The sequence below is a fragment of the Cyprinus carpio genome, chromosome B18, assembly GCF_018340385.1.
Source record: "Cyprinus carpio isolate SPL01 chromosome B18, ASM1834038v1, whole genome shotgun sequence".
NCBI classification, from domain to species: Eukaryota; Metazoa; Chordata; class Actinopteri; order Cypriniformes; family Cyprinidae; genus Cyprinus; species Cyprinus carpio.
In genome coordinates, this window is record NC_056614.1 from 27,153,297 (window position 1) to 27,172,492 (window position 19,196).

The 19,196-nt window shown below is 35.1% G+C and overlaps 1 protein-coding gene across 2 annotated transcripts in view; it reads right to left on the reverse strand.

Annotated features, from left to right (window-relative positions):
- LOC109063299 (F-BAR and double SH3 domains protein 2-like) overlaps positions 1-19,196 on the reverse strand; it is a 77,068-nt gene that overhangs the window by 29,736 nt on the left and 28,136 nt on the right. For both annotated transcript variants that reach the window (XM_042744644.1, XM_042744645.1), the window contains exons 4-8: positions 4,540-4,619; positions 3,514-3,658; positions 3,271-3,404; positions 1,022-1,076; positions 721-849 (exon numbers count right to left, since the gene is read on the reverse strand). In XM_042744644.1, the coding sequence (XP_042600578.1) occupies positions 721-849; positions 1,022-1,076; positions 3,271-3,404; positions 3,514-3,658; positions 4,540-4,619 (543 nt within the window). The remainder of the gene's footprint in view (positions 1-720; positions 850-1,021; positions 1,077-3,270; positions 3,405-3,513; positions 3,659-4,539; positions 4,620-19,196) is intronic.

Sequence of the window (19,196 nt, forward strand, 5' to 3'; positions counted from 1 at the left end):
ACATAGTTTGATCTGCCCATAGATTACATCTTTGTCTGACCCACTGTACTAGATTCATGCCAACACACATGACTCATGTAAATACATAACCAACAAATCAGAAATCATAAAAATCAATATTCATATATTCAGTAAAATTAAGTCAAGCACTGTTAATGCAGAAGTTCATCCACCATAAAAGTCCTTAAAATGACAGTTTAGACAACATCAATGCAAGTTTTTTTTTTTTTTAAACTGAAGAATTAATGAAGGGCTTTAACAAACAATTACCTCCATGCATTTATGATGCTAGGTTCAGAGGTCCTTGCAGCAGTGTTATCATTAACTAATATTATTAAAAATCATTTTTGGTGTTCAAATCAAACTGAATTAATATACAATATAAATATTAGATGAAAAACTTAAACAACTGAAATAAATGCATTTAAGCTGAAGTACTTAAATTACTAAAACTGAAATAAAAACTACATAAAAAAATTAAAAACTATAAAAAATGACAAAAGCATATAACAAAATATGCAGGAATACAGTTCGTAAACTACATATGTACAATAGTGTTTGTCTGCAAGATTAATGGTAATATCTATCTATCTATATATATATATATATATATATATATATATATATATATATATATATATATATATATATATATAAAGTAAATACTATAATAGCATATGAATACTAAAATAAGACTGCATGGCTGATCATGGTGCTCACCTTGATGCAGTTGACCAGGTCGGTCTGGTAATAACGGTCATGATGTGCGTTGGCGGCCGCCAATGTGAGAAGATACTCGTTCCTCGCGTGGGTTGCTTTGGAGTTACAATCACTCCTCTTCGCTTTCAACTGAAACACACAAATAAGGTCCAAAACTTTAAGAAGTGCAAAACACAAGCCTCTGTCTGGAACATCCATTTAAAGGGACAGTACATCTATAAATGACAATTTTGTCATCATTTACACATTGTCAAGTCATTCCAACACTGTATAATTCAGACAGACAGACGGTGGTGTTTACCTTCACACTGGCCTTCTGTAAACTTATCCGGGACTGGAACAGACCCAGCTTTGACCTGAGAGAACACAGAGCAGGTATTATAAATCACAGATATATCAGACCCGGCGGAAGGAACAGGCAGGATAAATGAAAGCCTAGATCAAAACCATCCTGGATTTGTGTCGAGGAGGAAACAGACATTATAAATCAAACTAGAGTGGATCACTTCTGCAACCTGTGAAGGGAAGGAAGAGGCTTTACAAAGCTGGCATGAATCTGGCTTTGCCATTGCTGAGATGACTTCTTCTCTTAAAGGAACAGTTCACCCAAAAAGAGAATCATTTATTCACTCTCATCACATTTCAAGCCCGTATGACTTTCTGAAACATAACAGGAGATATTTTAAACAATGTGCACACTGCTCTTCACAATACAATGACATTTCATAGAGAACATAGAGCAGAAGCACCATAAATGGAGAAAAAAGTGAATTATGACTTGTGCACTATATTCAACATATAGTGACATCGTTAAAATTTTTGAATTGAAGTGCTAAAAAAAAAAAAAAAAAAAAAAAAAAATATATATATATATATATATATATATATATTATATATATATATATATATATATATATATATATATATATATATATATATATACACACACACACACATACATACAAAATTGTACTATATAAAAATGACAAACACATGTAACAAAATTACTAAAACTACAATTAAAATGAAAACTTAAAATACTAAAATAATTGCTAATTCAAATATTAATAAATATAGTATAATAATATTAAAAAAATCACTGCCTTCCACTGTGGCTCTCATTCATGCTTCTGTATATTCTGATTTAAAACCAAAGCCATTTGATGACATTGATCGTCAAAAACTACTACTTTTGTAATTTGGATATGGAATAATATTATGATAACATTAGGATGATTCACTTCTGGGTGAACCACTATATTCTTTGAAACCTAAAGTAGTTTTTTTTTTTTTTTTATAACCATCTATGTTCAAATTCAAATGCCAAAACCATAAAAGGATGGAAAAAATTGCACAAACCATCAAAATTGTAAGCTTAACATCTAACCTTCTGTTTATGTCAGATTTACATCTGGATTCAGAAATTATGTTTGCATGAAATTAAGAACACAACAACACAATTCTCTCCCATCTTCCCTCTACCGCTGAGAACAATAACTGAATCTAATTCAGCTTTACTGCCAGCCATGCTAAGCAGCACAACATCGATAGCCAAAATCAATAGAAGAACTGAGCGAGGAGCTCACAACACCGTGCCACTGGACTCGTCTTCCGCCTCTCTGTCTAATCTGGTTTTGGCAGAGGCTTTGAAATGGCAATTGTAGTGTGGGTACAAATGGCCCTTGAAGATGGAGAGAGATGGTCGAGTGCGTTTAACAAATTCTGCATCGGGCTAATAAATTGCTTTGAACAGGATGGGGTATTCCCTACAGGGGGCTTAAGTATCAGCCACAGAAATGCATATTTAATGAAGGCATCTCAACACAACGCCACATCTTTTATATTCTTTGGCACTTTCAATGCTTTGAGTTTGCAATTCTGAGTCTAATATCTCTGATAAGGTGGAAAACTGCTCAGTGCAATAACATTGTTTCAATTACAGTACCCAAATATGCACATTTTTGCGGAAAAGGCTCAAAAAGCAGAGCATGGTGCTAGCAATGCCAATATCATGGGTTTGATTCCTGAACTAAAAAAAGCATACCTTGAATGCAATGTATGTCACTTTGCATGATAGTGTCAGCCAAATACACAAATTTAAATTCGATTCCCAATGTAATGCAAATACAGTAAATGTAAAAGGATTTAAGCTGTACTGAAAAATAATAAAATTATACAATTCTCAGATATGCACATTTTTATGGAAAAAGCATTCCAGCAGAGCATAGTGCTATCAACACCAACGTCATGGGTTTGACTCCCAGTCAATGGATAAACTGATAAGTACTTTTCAAAAGGTACTAACAGTAGTAACATGCACCTTTAAAGTACTAATATGTATCATTTAGGGGTGAATATGGTACAAAGTACTTAGCTTTTGTAACTTAGAGTACCGCCCCAGTGACAGCTTCGTACATTTTTTTTTTCTGAGAGTGTAGTGGTTATTCATTAATTAATGGGACTCAATTAAGGGGACAAGCACTTGTGAAGTGTGTTTGTGATCTGGGCACCTCTGGGACTGCTTGCACCTGCAATACCAGACGCACTTACTTGGACTCAATGTCGGCCTTTTCCCGCACAGCCTGGGCCATCTGCTCCAGCTCAAAGTATTTCTTTTTGGACTTGGCCAGATCCTTCACTGAATCCTGGAGCTCTGCCTGGATGCGACCCAGCTGCTCAATGCACTGCGGGCGTCCGTCATGGGACAGCACAGAGAGAGAGAGAGAGAGAGAGAGGGGATGTTAGAGAATTACATGAAGGATCAGGGCAGGGATCGAGGACCGAGGTTGGTACCTTTTTCAGCTGCTGTTCTTTGTAGAGGCGTAAAGTTTTGGCGGGGTCCGAGATCTCGTTCTTGTAGTTGTCGCAGACGTTGAGTCGAGACTGGGTCACCTGCACGGTGCCTTCAAGATAAGCCCGCCAGACTCCATACACATTCCTGCAGCAAGAAAAACATGGTTACTGATTGCAAACACTATTTATGGAGTGCTATTCCCATGCAAACAAAAGCAACAGCCCTATTTAGAGAGTTTCTGAATACATGTACAGCAAAAAAAAAACATTAGCACAGTTCCTTCGCAACAAAAATTGGACTGCAATAAGATAGCAATTTATTCACAGGTTGTCCTTCTAAACTGGAAGTTTGCTTCACACATGGTCAGTCATGATCATAATGAACTTACTCAAGGTAAAGTAAACATTTCCTAATTGTTGCATTATTATAGTGGTCTAAATGGAAAAAAAAAAAAACTAAGGAAAAGTGTATATTTGAAAAAAACTGGATAGATTGGCTTCTAGTCAACGTAGTGGAGCAGCCATTTTTCAAACAGCTTTCATTACCATGCAAAGCATCAATCATCAATCAAAAAATTTAATTGCAGTAGTCATAAAAGATTTGACCATTTTACATGTAAGTTGTTACAAAGCTGTATGAATTTCTTTCTTTTGAATATTTTAAACAATGTGGGTAACCAAACAGTTTCTGGTCCCAATAGAGTTTAGTTACTAACATTCTTTAAAATATCTTGTGTTCAGCACTATATATATATATATATATATATATATATATATATATATATATATATATATATAAAAAATCACACAGGTTTGGAATGAAAAGAGGGTGAGTAAATAATGACAAATTTTCATTTTTGGGTGAAATACACCTTTAAAATGTCGATTTAGAAGGAAAAAACATCAGTAAAATCACAATGAAATGAATCACTAGACAACTCTGAAACTTGGTTATGGCTGTGTAGTAAGATTCAAGAAACAGAATCACTCATAGGGAAACTTGTGAAAGAGGGTTTTTTTACGCGCCTGTAATCTGTCCTCTGGTCGTCTGGTTTGATCCCAGGCCAGTCCCTCTTCAAATACTGACTCGCCAACTTCTGCAGGGCCTGAGAAATATAAAAACAACAGAAAACAGCATAAGATGCTTGAATGTGTTCGGTTTCTCAAGCTACATCCCAATTCCATTACTATCCAGTAAAATCTTAATATATTTATCACAGTGTGCCAAAACTTGGGTGAAATTACCCAAGCCCAACAGATAATTTAAACTGAATAAAAAGCTGTATATAAATTAATCTAAAAGTTATGTATTCATGAATATGAAGCAAAAAAACTTAGCTAGAAGTTAATTCTTACTATCAAACACAAACAGAAAACAACAAGGTCAACAAGCCATTTCATGAAGTGAATGTCTGCTGTACTGTTTTGCTTGTAGTGTGCAGTGATCTGTTATTTTGTGTTTTCAACAACACGAAGCAATTAACAGGCCATATGCGTGTTCTCATGACCCTGTCATCAAATGCCATTTATCATGGATTAACACAAGCACAAACACACGACACATTACAAAGCAACCCAAATTACAACGACTGTGACATATGTTTGCTGTTGGCATAAAGAGTGGGGAGTTTGTGCTCTCCTCTGGGAATGTGAAAGGCCTCCGCTCGAAAATGACACTTCCATAACTGCACAAACGCCACCTGACATATGGTGAAACAAACAAGGCAGCCTCACTTCCTAACGTGTTCTCTCTTCCGCTATACTGCAAATGGAGGAGAGAGATGCGGAGCCGTTCTCTTCGGCTGAGGGCGGCGGTGTGGCAGAGACTGGACTCTTTCAGTCCCTCAACAGGACGCTACAGATCAGCTGGGCTGACGTCTTTTATTTTCCTTCCTCTGCATGACTCCCTCGGTGCATTAGAATAATCACTGGACGTGTTTTTCTAACACTCACATCACCGCTGGACACACACTCACACTTAAAGTGAACAAGACTAAAACGAGAATAAACAGAGAAAAGGAAACTTGAAAATGTCTTCGTGTGCACTAGGGCTGAACAAAATATTAAATATTAACAATATACTCACTATGATTTTGCTGGTAATATAAACTTGGGCAACACTGAAAATCACAATGATTGCATGCAATTTTTCTACATCTTTAGACTAGTTTTCCAATCCTTTTAAAAAATAATAATAATAAAAATCTATATTTTATGTGAACTAATAATGTCCATTTCAATTGATACTTTGTTCTAAATGACCACAATTCTCTTCATGACATTTTCACAGATTTTAGTAAAATATAAATAGGTTAACACTAAACAGTGTTATTCAATATGATATATAAATGCTGCTGTTTACAAAAATATATATATATTTTTTTTATAAATTATGAAATATTATACTATGTTATGTTCATTTAGTCATTTAGACAAACTGACTGTGCAGAAAACTTGTTTTGATAATGTCTCCTGATCTGCCCCAAAACAAAACAAAACAAAAAACAAACCAAAACACCTATTGCATAAATATGGTAATATATGCTGAACATCTTGAAAAAAAAAAAAAGTTTTAAATAAATAAACTAAAACCATTTGAGCAAATACATAACATATTTTGAATATTTTCAATCTCAAAGGCCAGACAACTTAATATAATAATAAATAAACTGTAAATAAATGAATCAATCAATCAATCAAGAAATAAATAAATAAAATCCTTTTGGAAAATACATAAATATAGAGCTGTATATTGATTATCATCAACAGCAAAAAAAAAAAAAAAAAAAAAAAAAGCCATCTTCATTGTTCTTTTCAGTTTCCAGTTACTTCAAGAAGGGTTGAATATAAAACATCCTTTTTCTTATGCAGACTTTTATAATACTTTGCTGAGAAATACAACCACAACACAAAATAAAGAAACCAAGTGTAAAAAAAAAAAACAAAAAAAAGGGTACTGTGCATGCTGTCTCAACCTCTGGTAAGAACGGCACCAGAAAGACTGACACAACATCGACAACACGATTCTTCAGAATCAGAAGTGAGCCACAGTCGTCTGTCTGCGGTAAACAAAAATTTCACATGAAAGAAACCGCAGCCACTAAAGTAAACATGAGGAAAAATGATCCAGTCTAAACATCCAATCAGGCAAATCTGACAAAACAAGTGAAAGATTCAGAACCATCCTGTCAAATAAGGCCCGAATGTCTGAAAACATGACAGCTAATGGCACAGTTAAGAGGTCAAACCTGGTGCATGAAAAGCATGCAAGCATCAGCCCCAGCATGCATCATGCATACAGTCTCAGCGAACGAATGCATTCAGACTCGGCTGATTGTTGCTTCCAGATGACTGTCGTCTACAGGCGTGTGCCGCGTCTGCTGAAGCGTGGAAGTCAATTCGAGACTTCCGCAGTCGAGCTCAGGTAATTACAGGCAAACACAGTACTCCATCTCCATAAACACCTGGTGGAGCGGTTGTCATGGCAACCAGAACAGTCGTCCTGTTCGGTCTAGATAAGGCGGACCACTGCTTTGAATTGGCGCTCTGATAAGGTGTGATCCAGCGACACAAAGCTGAGCTGTATTCTGTCACGAGGGATCATGGGAAAATTCACAGAGGTCACTGCATTAATGAGCCTGTCTATTTTTTTCTGATTTCACATGAAAATGCCATATCATTTCAGAAAACATGTAAGCTTTAAAGATCTGGCATTATAGTGTCACAAAATATTAATTGTTAAATAAAATTATTTTTGTTTTTAGGGCTGCAAAATTGGGGGGAAAAGGAATTATACATAAAAATGAATATACAACAACAACAACAATAATAACAATATATAATTATTATTATTATTATTGTTGTTGTTGTTACTACTACTACTAAATAAAAACAACAAAATAAGAAATATTACAATTGCAATATTTCATAGTAAAATTTAAATCCATGTATTTAAGAAAAAAATATTTTATTTTACAGTACAATGGTAAAATGCTAATAATTATGTTTTAATTTTTTTATTTTCAAACATTAAACCATTAAGCATTTATTTGGCAGAAAACCGCAGGGAGCACTTGCTAATTTGATACTAATTTATTTCTCTAATTTCAGTTGTCTCTACACATTAAATGGAATATGAGAAAGAAACATTAATTAAAAAACATACTTCAACTGTAACAAACATAAAATATATTAAAGCAAAACTATGTGAATTCAAAATGCAATAGTGAGTGAGTTTGAATTTGGCTGGCTTTATTATTAGCTGACCATAATCTGACAATTTTCTTAAGGCCATTTACACAAGTCTCTAGCAATAAAAAAGCACAGCTAGACAAAGCCTAGAACTATTCTATAATGAAAAACAAGCAAAAACTATGAACTATTTAAAATGCAATGGTCAAAGTCGCCTGTAGAAACAGTGGATGCATGATTTTAGGCTCACACAACATTACTCTTCTAATGCCTCCTTCAGTCCTCACTCTTCTCTCTGAGGCATCCTCATCTGACCTGCAGAGAGCAACCACCTAATCACATTTCAGAGCACTAATTAAAGGTCGTCTAAGCCTAAGGCATCTGAAGCTGCAATGTGTCAAGATAAGTTAAGAGCAACTCTTCACATTACAGTCAGACAAAGGGAAAGTGAAAGGAAACTGTCCCAAAAGCAAGACCATAAACACAGATGTACAGTGCAGTAAAATGCAATGTGTGGAGAATGAGATACTCGGTAAAGGAATGGTTTGTGGTATATGGGTGTGAGCATGATGCAGTGTGTATTTTAGTAGATGACACATAAAGAGGAGAGGAAATGCAAATGTGTCATTACACTAGACTTCGACCCTCTAAGATCTGTTTTATTTATAGAAATGACTACCATGGGAAGCTTTTGCTGCAGTTTACTTCCTTTAAAAAGTTTGGGGTTGGTAAGAAAGGCTGCATTTATTTGATTAAAAATATGGTAAAATCAGCAAAAATCTGAAATATTATTAGTATTCAATATCTGTGTTTTCTATTTGTACAGATTTTAAAATGTAATTTATTTCTGTGACCAAAGCTGAATTTTCAGCATCATTACTCCAGTCTTCAGTGTCACATGATCTTCAGAAATCATTCTAATATGCTGATCTGCTGCTCAAGAAACATTTCTGATTATTATCAATGTTGAAAACAGTTGTGTTGGCGAATATTTTTGTGGAAACTGTGATGCATTGTATTTCTCAGGATTCTTTAATGAATAGAAAGTTTAAAATAACAGCATTTATTTGAAACAGAAATCTTTTGTAACATTATAAACGTCTTTACTGTCACTTTTAAACAATCTAATGTATCCCTGATGAATAAAAAAAAATATTTCCCTAAAAAACTGGCCCCAAACTTAAAAAAAAGCTTTTTACCTTTCTTAAACTGAATTAAGTGGAATATTGACACTATATCTTCTATGAAGCTGCTCTTAAATGAAATTGAATTCATTTCATAACTGACAAATTTTACAACATTAACAGTTATTTTAATGCTTTAAAACACTGTATCGTAAAAAGCACTATATAAATAAATGTGACTTGTAAGTAAATTAATCAATACAATAAAAATCAATATACTTAAACTAGACTTTCACATTTCTTTATTAAAATTTATTTTCGAAAGTCTGAACACTGAACAGCACACCTTTCCTCAACAAAACACACCCAGTGCCTGCGGTTTGTTCGAACGCCTCATGTCTAAGTATGAGTAATAGCAGCAACAGTGATGTTTTCCAGCATTAATGAATACGGCTGCTGTGTCAGAAAGACCATTATTGGTCATAGGTGTGGCAGCAAACAGGTCAGGCGTAACAGGAAGCTCCCACCACTGCACAGACAGTCACTTCCTGTTTGCAGGCAGAGGTTGGAGCGGCCGGCCCAACGGCAGGATATCCGCCGCAGACGAAACCAAGAGAAAAGAACGAGAGATAAACGTCTCCTTCCTGCTCTGCTGTTCTTGTCATCAAGCGCTAAATTAACCAGTGCAACTGCCGGCAAACACAAAACAACTCCATGTTAAGATCACAAACAAACAGCACGAGAAAGTGCTGAAAATTTGGCGGAAATGGAAACAGGAGCTTAAAGACGTTTTCAATAAATTAGCAGAACATGGATCCATTTTATAATGCACACAAGGCCCAACACATTCATTTCTCTGAAACAGAGGAAGGCATTTAACAGGAGTTTGCAAAGCAAGCATCACCCAGAACAACATTGCAGTAGGTTGAATTTGAAGCACTAAAATTACTAACTGGAAATAAACAAAAACTAAAGCTGAAACAAAAATAAATTAAACCTGAATGGCACTATTTATAAAATAAATGAATAAATGAAAAAGATGACAAAAACATCTGAAAAATTACTAAAATTTAAACAGAATAAAATATAAAAATAAAAGCAAATTCATGAAAAACTATAATAGAAATAATACTAAAATTTAAACAATACAAAAAAAAAAAAACACCCACGTAGAGAAGAGTCATGATGAGAACATGACATCACAAAGAGAGGAAATAGAAACTTAAAAATCACAAAACGGACTAAATAATAATCACAGGAGGGAGGGATTGTGCGTTCCACCGGAGGGTCCGTGTGTGTGTGTTTGTGAAGCACACGTTGGCCCGGGGTTTTCAGGCTTCATTCTGCACAAGCTGTTCTTTGTGCGTCCCTCTATTGTAAGGTCAGTTTCCAGAACCGGCCCGACCTGGCCTGTCCTCTCACAGGGGCACAATAGGGGCATTGAGTGGGCACTGAACTGCCTTTGAGCGCTGATAAAGCATCCAAAACGGCTGCTTCATCCTCTATGCCTTTCGGGCATCGTCCAGGTCCATCTTTTAGTGAAGTGGGAGTTCATTCGTGCCCTCGTTCTCCATGGTTCTGGACTGAGGGGTGAACGGGCTTTCGGTTGGTTCTGGCGTGGCATTGTCCGGTGGGTGGGACGGACTGCAGCTTGGCACCGGCTGAAAGCTGTGAAAGCAAATGATTTATGTGCTGTGTAAAGTTTGACTGACTCTAAATGACCGGACAGACCTCTGGGACTGTATAAAGTACAGCAACCGTTTATTTTAAATAGCAAACAAGTTTGGAGAATATACCGCTTTTAGGATGCCGTCCAAACGCTCCACGGCCTTCAAACCTTAACAAGAGTCTGCTGACAAACAGCTCTCTACAGCAAACATGTATTATACAACGCTGGAAAACAGTTTACAGTTAAAACACTTAATCATTCCACTTAAGCTTTCCATGTTTAAGAATTTGACTCACTGTGACTGTCTGATATATAGAAAAGTCCTTGAAGCACAGCAGCTGCCATGAATTACCATATCTACAGGTCATCAACCTCTCATGAAGGTTTCATTTTCTTGAAAATGAAACCGTTTCATTTCTTTGAAAATAAAAGTGGGAAGAACAGCATCCAGGTGAGATCTCAAAAATAGCACTTCATTTCAGTTTTTTTGTTTTTGACTCCCCTAGTGAAAAATTAATATACTTAAATGTATCTGAAATACATTTATTTCATGCCAAGCATACTACAAATACATTTTCATGTTTATGTACTTAATAAAATGCCTTGCAATTGTACTTTTAGTAAACTAAACTGGTAAATTGTAATTAATGCACTTTAATCGTGCAGAAGTACAATTAAAGATATGCTTAGTATATTTGATTGTGCTAAAGTGGAACTATTGCACAGTACACTTTAAATATTTTGCATTTAAAGGCCGATATTATTCAAAGATCATACAATTCTCATCAAAAGTGACATTAAAACACATTTTAAGACTTCATATTATGAAATGTGCATTTTGCACAAGGAGTACACCAAATAAAATTTAATTATAATTTTTATAAGTCTCAAGTTATCTGTCAGTAAATACGTTAATAGATTTTAACTGTACCTAGTATGAAATAAGTGTATTTTAATTATATATTTTTTTTACTAGGGTCAAGCCAGAGTTATTATAGTTAACTAAACCTAAAATGAAAATCATAAAAAATCTTAGTTACTTGCAGTTTTGTATTTAGTATAAAATAAACTGAAAAATAGAATATTAAAGAGTTAGAATAAAACTTAAAATGAAAAAAAAATAAATAAATATATATAGGAAAAAAAAGAGAGAAAAACTATTTAAAAAAAAGAGCCAACCAAAATTACTAGTAATGAAATAAAATAAAATAATAACATAAATAACAGTGTTTTTTCACTGATGTCAATCAACTTGCAGAAACAGGGAATATATTACCTAAAGTTTAAACCAGACTAAATACAAGGTTTGGTCAATCCGCCCACCGCAGGGCTGTCGAGAAGAGAGAGAAAGAGCGAGTGAGAGACATTAAACATAAGAGGTCTGAGCATGTCAAGGCTTTGAATCAATTCCCCTGTGTGCTGGTTCCCATCAAAGCTCTTCTAATGGGACGGTGTCCTGACATCCAAACTCTCCTCTCATGCACTACATATGCTTTATGCTGCTGGTGAAAGGGAAACGCTTCGGGTAAGATGCTCATTTGTACCCCGGGGCTCTGTGCCTGCCATATGCTACATGTTCCTCTCATGTTCCTCATGAAAGACGTTTTCTCCTGCTTTCTCTGTTGTTCTCTTGTGTTAAAGACAACAGAGATACGGAGAGATAGAGGGATCATGTGTGGGGTCAAGGGTCTCGTCAGTGAGAACCAGGATAAAGGTGAACCGCAAAAGTCCAGACGAGAAGGTATCGTCTTGAATAAGCAACAGGGGGACGTGCAGAAAATTACATTATGTTACTCATAACCTTCAAAAAATTAGCTGAAAATGCAAATGTAACTAGAGTGAAGAAATTATTAAAATATGTAAACAAAAACAACTTCAAAATGACTATTTACACTACAGTTTTTGAAAGAAAGTATTCTTTTATGTTTAATAAGGCTGCATTGATTTGATCAAACTTACAGCAAAATTTTGAAATATTATTGCAATTAAAATTAAGTTTTCCATTTTAATTAAATGCTAAAATGTCATTTATTTCTGTGATCAAAGCTGAATTTTCATCATCATTACTTCAGTCTTCAGTGTCATGTGATCCTTCAAACAGCTGTTTTTTTTTTGTTATTTTGTGAAAACCATGATAAAGCATAAAGAAAGAACAACATTTATTTGAAATAGAAATCTTTCGTAAAATTTCAAATGTCTTTATCGTCACTTTTGATAATGTATCTTTCATTAATAGAAATATTAATTTATTTAAAAAAGTTACAACCCCAAATGTTTGTAGCAAAAATCTTTTAAAAAGGTTATTATTTCCTTTACAGATTCAACAGCAATAAATAAGTGCATTTTTATACCCCTAATAATAAGAACAAAAAATAGATTTTAGATTTTTACTAGACCAAGTAACAAAAAAATGCAATTCTGGTGTCTAGAAATGTATCAGGTCCCTGAATTGTAATCCTTAGGCTAACTAAGTTTTTTTTTTTAATCCACTTTTAATAACCAATAGCAATGTTAAAATTTAGCCCACAGTAAAAAGCATGCATGCCTCCAAATTAGGAGTTCAGAAAGACCTAGACACCAGGCAGTGATGAAGACTAATTTATCTCGCCTATATAGCACTCATCCGTCTGGAGACCCAGACACTGACCAAACCTCCGGTCCGCCTTACACCCCATGACCTCTGACCTCTTGGCCCACGATTTAATGACTCCTCTGAGAGATACGAATCCCAAAAGCATTGCTCTGCAGAAAGAGCCGCTCTGGTTTGAGTCCAAACAGACACCAAAACAGCACTGGTTCTCTGGCAGGAATAGAAACAGCGCTTGGATTTGGCACAGATGTCAAACTCAAAGTTAACACGAAACGCAAACGTCTGAGAGACCACACACATTATCGGATGCCCCCAGGGAGCTCATACATCTAAACATCACACCCAGCCTGTTGGAAGCGATCTGTCCTTGGGGCCGGCGCTGCCACATTATCAGCGGTTTAATGAAGACATGGTGCATTAAAACACTATTAAAGTGTGCCAGCGCCACTCACAAAGGAGTGTGAGAATCGATCGTGGCCATTTTACGCTTTGTCATTCTGATTAATACAGTCAGACACAGCGGGTGGGGTGAAGGCATGTGTTGTGTTGCGTTACGTGATGAAAAATCCTATGGAAGGAGTGAGTCTTTAAACGGTGAGTGCGGGAAAGGACCTGATTGAGACATCTGGACTTGGAATGACCTGCTCCAAAAAACAAAAACAAAACAACATGCACCCCAACGCTGACCCCTCACGTTTCTATGGCAACAGCTACTTTCCCGCCCATCTTTCACCTGTAAAGTCAATGATATGTACTCACAGATACGTCTGCATATAGACAAACATAGATTCAATCCCAATTCACACACACTAAAAGTCTGAGTTTTTTTTAATGTAGAGTCTTTGATTTGTAATGTAATGTAAGTATTTATTTATTATTCATTATTGCAGAGACTTCTATTTTCACGTACTGTAAGCATTTGAAATGTTAGGGGTCGTTTACACACAATGACTTTTTGCATTACACTGCATTGCCTTTCCATTGTTTTTCTATGTAATTCTGAGCTGGACGAGGCTTCTGCACATGACACAGCATTATAAATAACTTGCCCTCAAGTTAAAAGTTAAAAATGTGGCTGATTTTTTTGTTCCCCTGCCCTGGGTCTTCACTGCAAAACTGCATTCTGTGAATGCCCCTTTAGCACGCAGTTAAAATTGCTACTTTAATATATTGTACATGGCTTTCACTTAAAGATTGTGGGGTATGGATTCCATATTTAATGCCATTTATCTGAAGGAAATCAAAGTCTTAAACTTTAGCAAGTGGTTGTGGGTAATAATTTTCATGAAACACTGTCACAAAAGTATATGCACAAATTTTTATACATCACCAGAAATAGTACGCCATTCAGGTAGGGCTTCATAATTTGGGGAAAAACAAATGTAATAGCAATTTGGGGGAAAAACCCTCCAGATTTGTGCTTCTTTTTAGGGCTAAAAATCTGGCAAAAATGTGTTACATATCAATATGATGATAATGATAATAGTTATTTATGATTATTATTATTATTATTATCATCATCTTTTAATTTAGCTTATTATTACAAAATATTTTTTAAACATAAATCAATATTGCTATTGTGATATTTGACTAAATAAATAAACGGTGTTTAAAAATATGTCAAATTTCAATATAGTAATTTATTATTATTATTGTTGTTGTTATTATTTTTGTTTGATGATTATTATTGCTACAACAACAAAAAAAATAAAAGATAAAAAAATAAAAAAATAATTACAATTGTAATATTTCACATAAAAATCTAATTTTTTTATATATATATTTAAAAATTATATGTTAAAAATTTAGTAAATAATAATTTTATTGACAGTACAACTGTAAAATTACAAGACTAATATTTATGGCTGCCTTTATTTCTTCATTTTCAAACGTTAAACAACTGATATTTTATTTTGGCAGAAAACAGCATGAATCCTGTGAAGCTTGTCATGAATTTGAGGAAGAAAAGGGGACATTCAGGGACATGTAAAAACTCCAAATTAAAAAGGTTGAGTTGATGCAAAGTGATTCTCATGCAGAAGTACACAACCATCCTCTCTCTCCCTGACGTACTGATGCACACTTGGCTCCATCTCTGTACCTGGAAGAGCATCTGGCTCCACTGTGCTGGAGCTTAATGTGTTTTACGGCCTTTTTAAAAGGGCTATTGTCAGCTTTGCAGCTCAGACACACAAACATAAGCACACACACACACAGTCAGCTGGGCATCATTACACATGGTAACACACTATCCCTTGTATTTGTTCTCACACTCTACAGGAGGTTCGTCTGTCTATCCATTTCTCTTTATCACTTTCTAGTCACTTCCTCCTCAACTTTCTCTCTAGTCGTGTCAGAACCACCCTGAAGCGTGAGGAGATGGGCTTCACCCCAAACCATGACATCATCTCCTGGCTGGCGTTCAGCTGCAGTCGACCGAATCGTGCAGGATTAGAAAATCCACTGATGCTGATGTAAGCCGAGTCACAACTGAGAGCGAGAGAGATGCGTGTACCTGTGACAGAGAAACCCACTGACGCAAACGGGATTAATGCATTTCATAATCTCAGGAACTTCACATCAACATCACTTTTCACAAACTCATTTTCCCATGAACGCAACAATTCTGAGCCTTAGAATTAAAGAGGATGTTTTTGCTAATGTGTCTTTAATAATGCATTCCCATAATCCTCATTGCTAAAACTGTGCATTAATAAAATAAATAAAACATCTCTCATTCCTAGAGGACAGAATTTTTGCTTCCCTTGAGAAGTAATTAGGGCTGAATCTCTTCTGCTCACCAAGGCTGCATTTATTTAATTAAAAATAGTCATATTGTGAAATATTTTAACAATTTCAAATACGTGCTTCCTATTGTAATGTCATTTACAATGTAATTTATTTCTGTGATGCGCAGCTGAATTTTCAGCATCATTACTCCAGTCTTCAGTGTCACATGATCTTCAGAAATCATTCTAATATACTGATTTACTGCTCAAGAAACATTTCTGATTATTATCAATGTTAAAAACAGTTGTGCTGCTTCATACTTTTGTGGAAACCTGAATATATTTTTTATTCTTCAGGACTGTGTAATGAATAGAAAGATCTTTTGTAACATTACAATTTTTTCTCCTGTCACTTTTGATCAAATAATTAATGCATCATTATAAAAAAAAAGTATGAATATAAAAAAAATATCTTACTGACCCCAAACTTTAGAATAGTAGATTATTAAGTCCAAACAACTACGGTAGAGATTTTTTTTCTTGGAGAGAGGATGATCTGAATGTAAGTATTGCTTTATTAAATATATATTTAATTATATATACACATATATACACAAACTTTTGAACATTAGTGCAGATTGTTATATTATGTGATAAATAAGCATTCATTTACATATTTTGATAGACAATAACAATATTATCTTTTCAATGCAAGAGCAGACACATTGTGCTCACAAGCTCCATATATATTGGGATAGAGCAGTGTGAATGTCTACTAACACCAGTCCAGCAGCGCAGCAACTCTGTGACCTGCAGCAGTTTAATGATCGTCAGTGTGAACCCCTCTAGTGACTCACTTACAGCAGCAAACAGTCCGCTGTACTCCATGCAGCGTCTGCAGGTTTGTCTGTAGCTGTCAGCACTGTGTGAGCGTGTATGCCATCTCCTGTGAACGCTTGCCGTTAAGGATGTGCTGTCAGGCTGTTTGCAGACTTCTGACACGTTTGTCCTGACTGTAACTCTGTCTCTCACCATGCTTCATATTCATATGAAGGTCTGCTGTTACACAGACCTACAGCAAACATGAACGACACCTCAAGTGTGCAGCTTGTTGAGGAGAGATGCTATTAGGTTTCCAAGGAATCAGACTTGCAATGTATAATAAAAACAGGAAATTAAAAAAAAAAGAAAATATTCTCATAAACCCAAACCATATCTAAAGACAGAATATTTCACAAATTGACTCTTTGATTTGGGTTATTAAACAACTGCCTACCCACCACTCAGTGCGCCCTAGTAACCATATAACTTTTTTTTTTTTTAAGTCAAGTATCACAAATTCTTACTTCGGAAAATCAGTTTCAAATTATTTATTTAAAAAAACTATTTCTCATCTGAAAGGAATACAAATTGCAAAAGATTTTAAAGTTATTATGCACAAAGAGCATCAAATTGTCACTGCCATTGTTGTTTGGACCACATAAAAGCACATTCAAAAGTTTAAGTCTATAATACTTATTTTAATTAAAATGTATTAAAATGTATTTTCATGTAAAAAACGTATTCTAATTATTACAATTATTTAATTCAGTAATTGTGCATTAATTTCATTGAAAGTAATAGTAAAGACATTTATAAAGTTACAAAAGATTTCTATTTCAAATAAATGCTGGTCTTTTAAAAAAAAAGTTTAAATCAAAGAACTCTTAAAAATAAAATCAATAAATGTAAGAATAACTGCATTGAGTTGTGGTTACACATATAGAGGATATTTTTTTTAGAATGTTAAGTTGAAGAATGCAATCAATGAAATGCATACTTACAGTTAAACAAATAAAACGGATTAATATATCGCAATTTATCCTGACAATCAAGCAAATAAATCCTCAGGGCTCTCATTAACAGACTAATGGTTCTCTTTTGTCCATCTAAGTCATATTTAATCAATTTATTCATTAGCATGAGGATGTGAGTGCGAGCGGGGAGGGGGCCGGCCGCTGCACAAAGAGCCGCTTGATTTGTTCTGGACAGGTGGCCGAGCCGACCAGTGACGGCTGCCGCTCTCCCCGAGAACCCGCCCACAATGGCACTAAAGACGATTATGCAAATGCAAGACCTTTCCCGGAGACTTTCCCAGGAAGGGGAGCCATGAGCGAGGGGGATTGGAGGAGCGCGCGTGAAGGGGGCAGAGCTGCAGTGTGGACGTCAGGCTGATTGTCTCTCAGCTGGCGAGAAGGATGGAAAAAGGCTGTGCATTCCAGCGCTGCTCGCGAAGATGCATTTCTGAACCACTGCGGCTGGTTTATTGTGATCTCTCTACGGTTAGCGGACGTGGAGGTAAAGCCACAACTGAAAGCCTGATGAGTGTCCCTGACATTCACAACTGTAATAACGAAACATTATTGGCATGATAATTACAGCTGACAGATGAGTGTCACAATCCTGCTGAGAATAACTAGATTAAAGTGAAAAGACGGAAATATTAAAACCTTTAATTACAGCCCAATCTGTCCGCTGGGAAAAGAGAGAAAGACAGTGCAGCTCTCTTTGTAGTTTTTGTTTCATTTTTGCTCATTTTTGTTTAGTTTAACTTGAAATACTAAAATAACCAAAACTAAGTCTGACAGAATCAATAACAGCTAAATAGACATATTTTTTAAAAAGTAATAAAAAATAATTAAAATGCAAAAATATAAATTCAAAATATGAATAAAACTATAATGGAATATCTGAGTTTTTGTTTAATTTTGTTTAATTAAAACAACTATAAATAAACTATAATATTATGGTACGGTAAGGATGCACGATTTGGGGCAAAAATGTAAATGCAATTTGTCTTTTAAAAATTTTAATTGTGTTTTTTGTAAATGTAACTTTTTTAAGTTCCAGGTTTGCTGCGCCTCCTTGTTATATTATAGGTTTGCTCCTGATTTAAAAGCTGCTTCAAAAGGTATAGGAAGCATAATTACATATTTTGGCCAAATTCTTAGGAAGCCCTGCATGATGTAAACTTTGCATGTAAGGCAATCCCGGAATGTGCTGCCATGTTTGAGACTTGAGGGGTATATATAGATAGTGTGCTGGGTGTGTTTGTGTTTTTTTTTGTTGTATCAGAAAATACACATATATGGAGCTGGTTATGTGATGCATTAGTTTATAAATCATGCACTATGGTAAAAGCATTTTGAGGTCATAACATAGTATTATGCAGAAAAAAACTGCATGCAAATAAAGTCTTTATTAATTGATAATCTGCCCCCGAAATCTTAATTTGTGTGAGAGTAATACAAGATGTTGATGTTTTACTGCCACTGATGTTAATTTTAGCTGGAAACGGCAGTGAATTGTATGGTTTGGGTAGGTTATTGGAGTAAAATGTA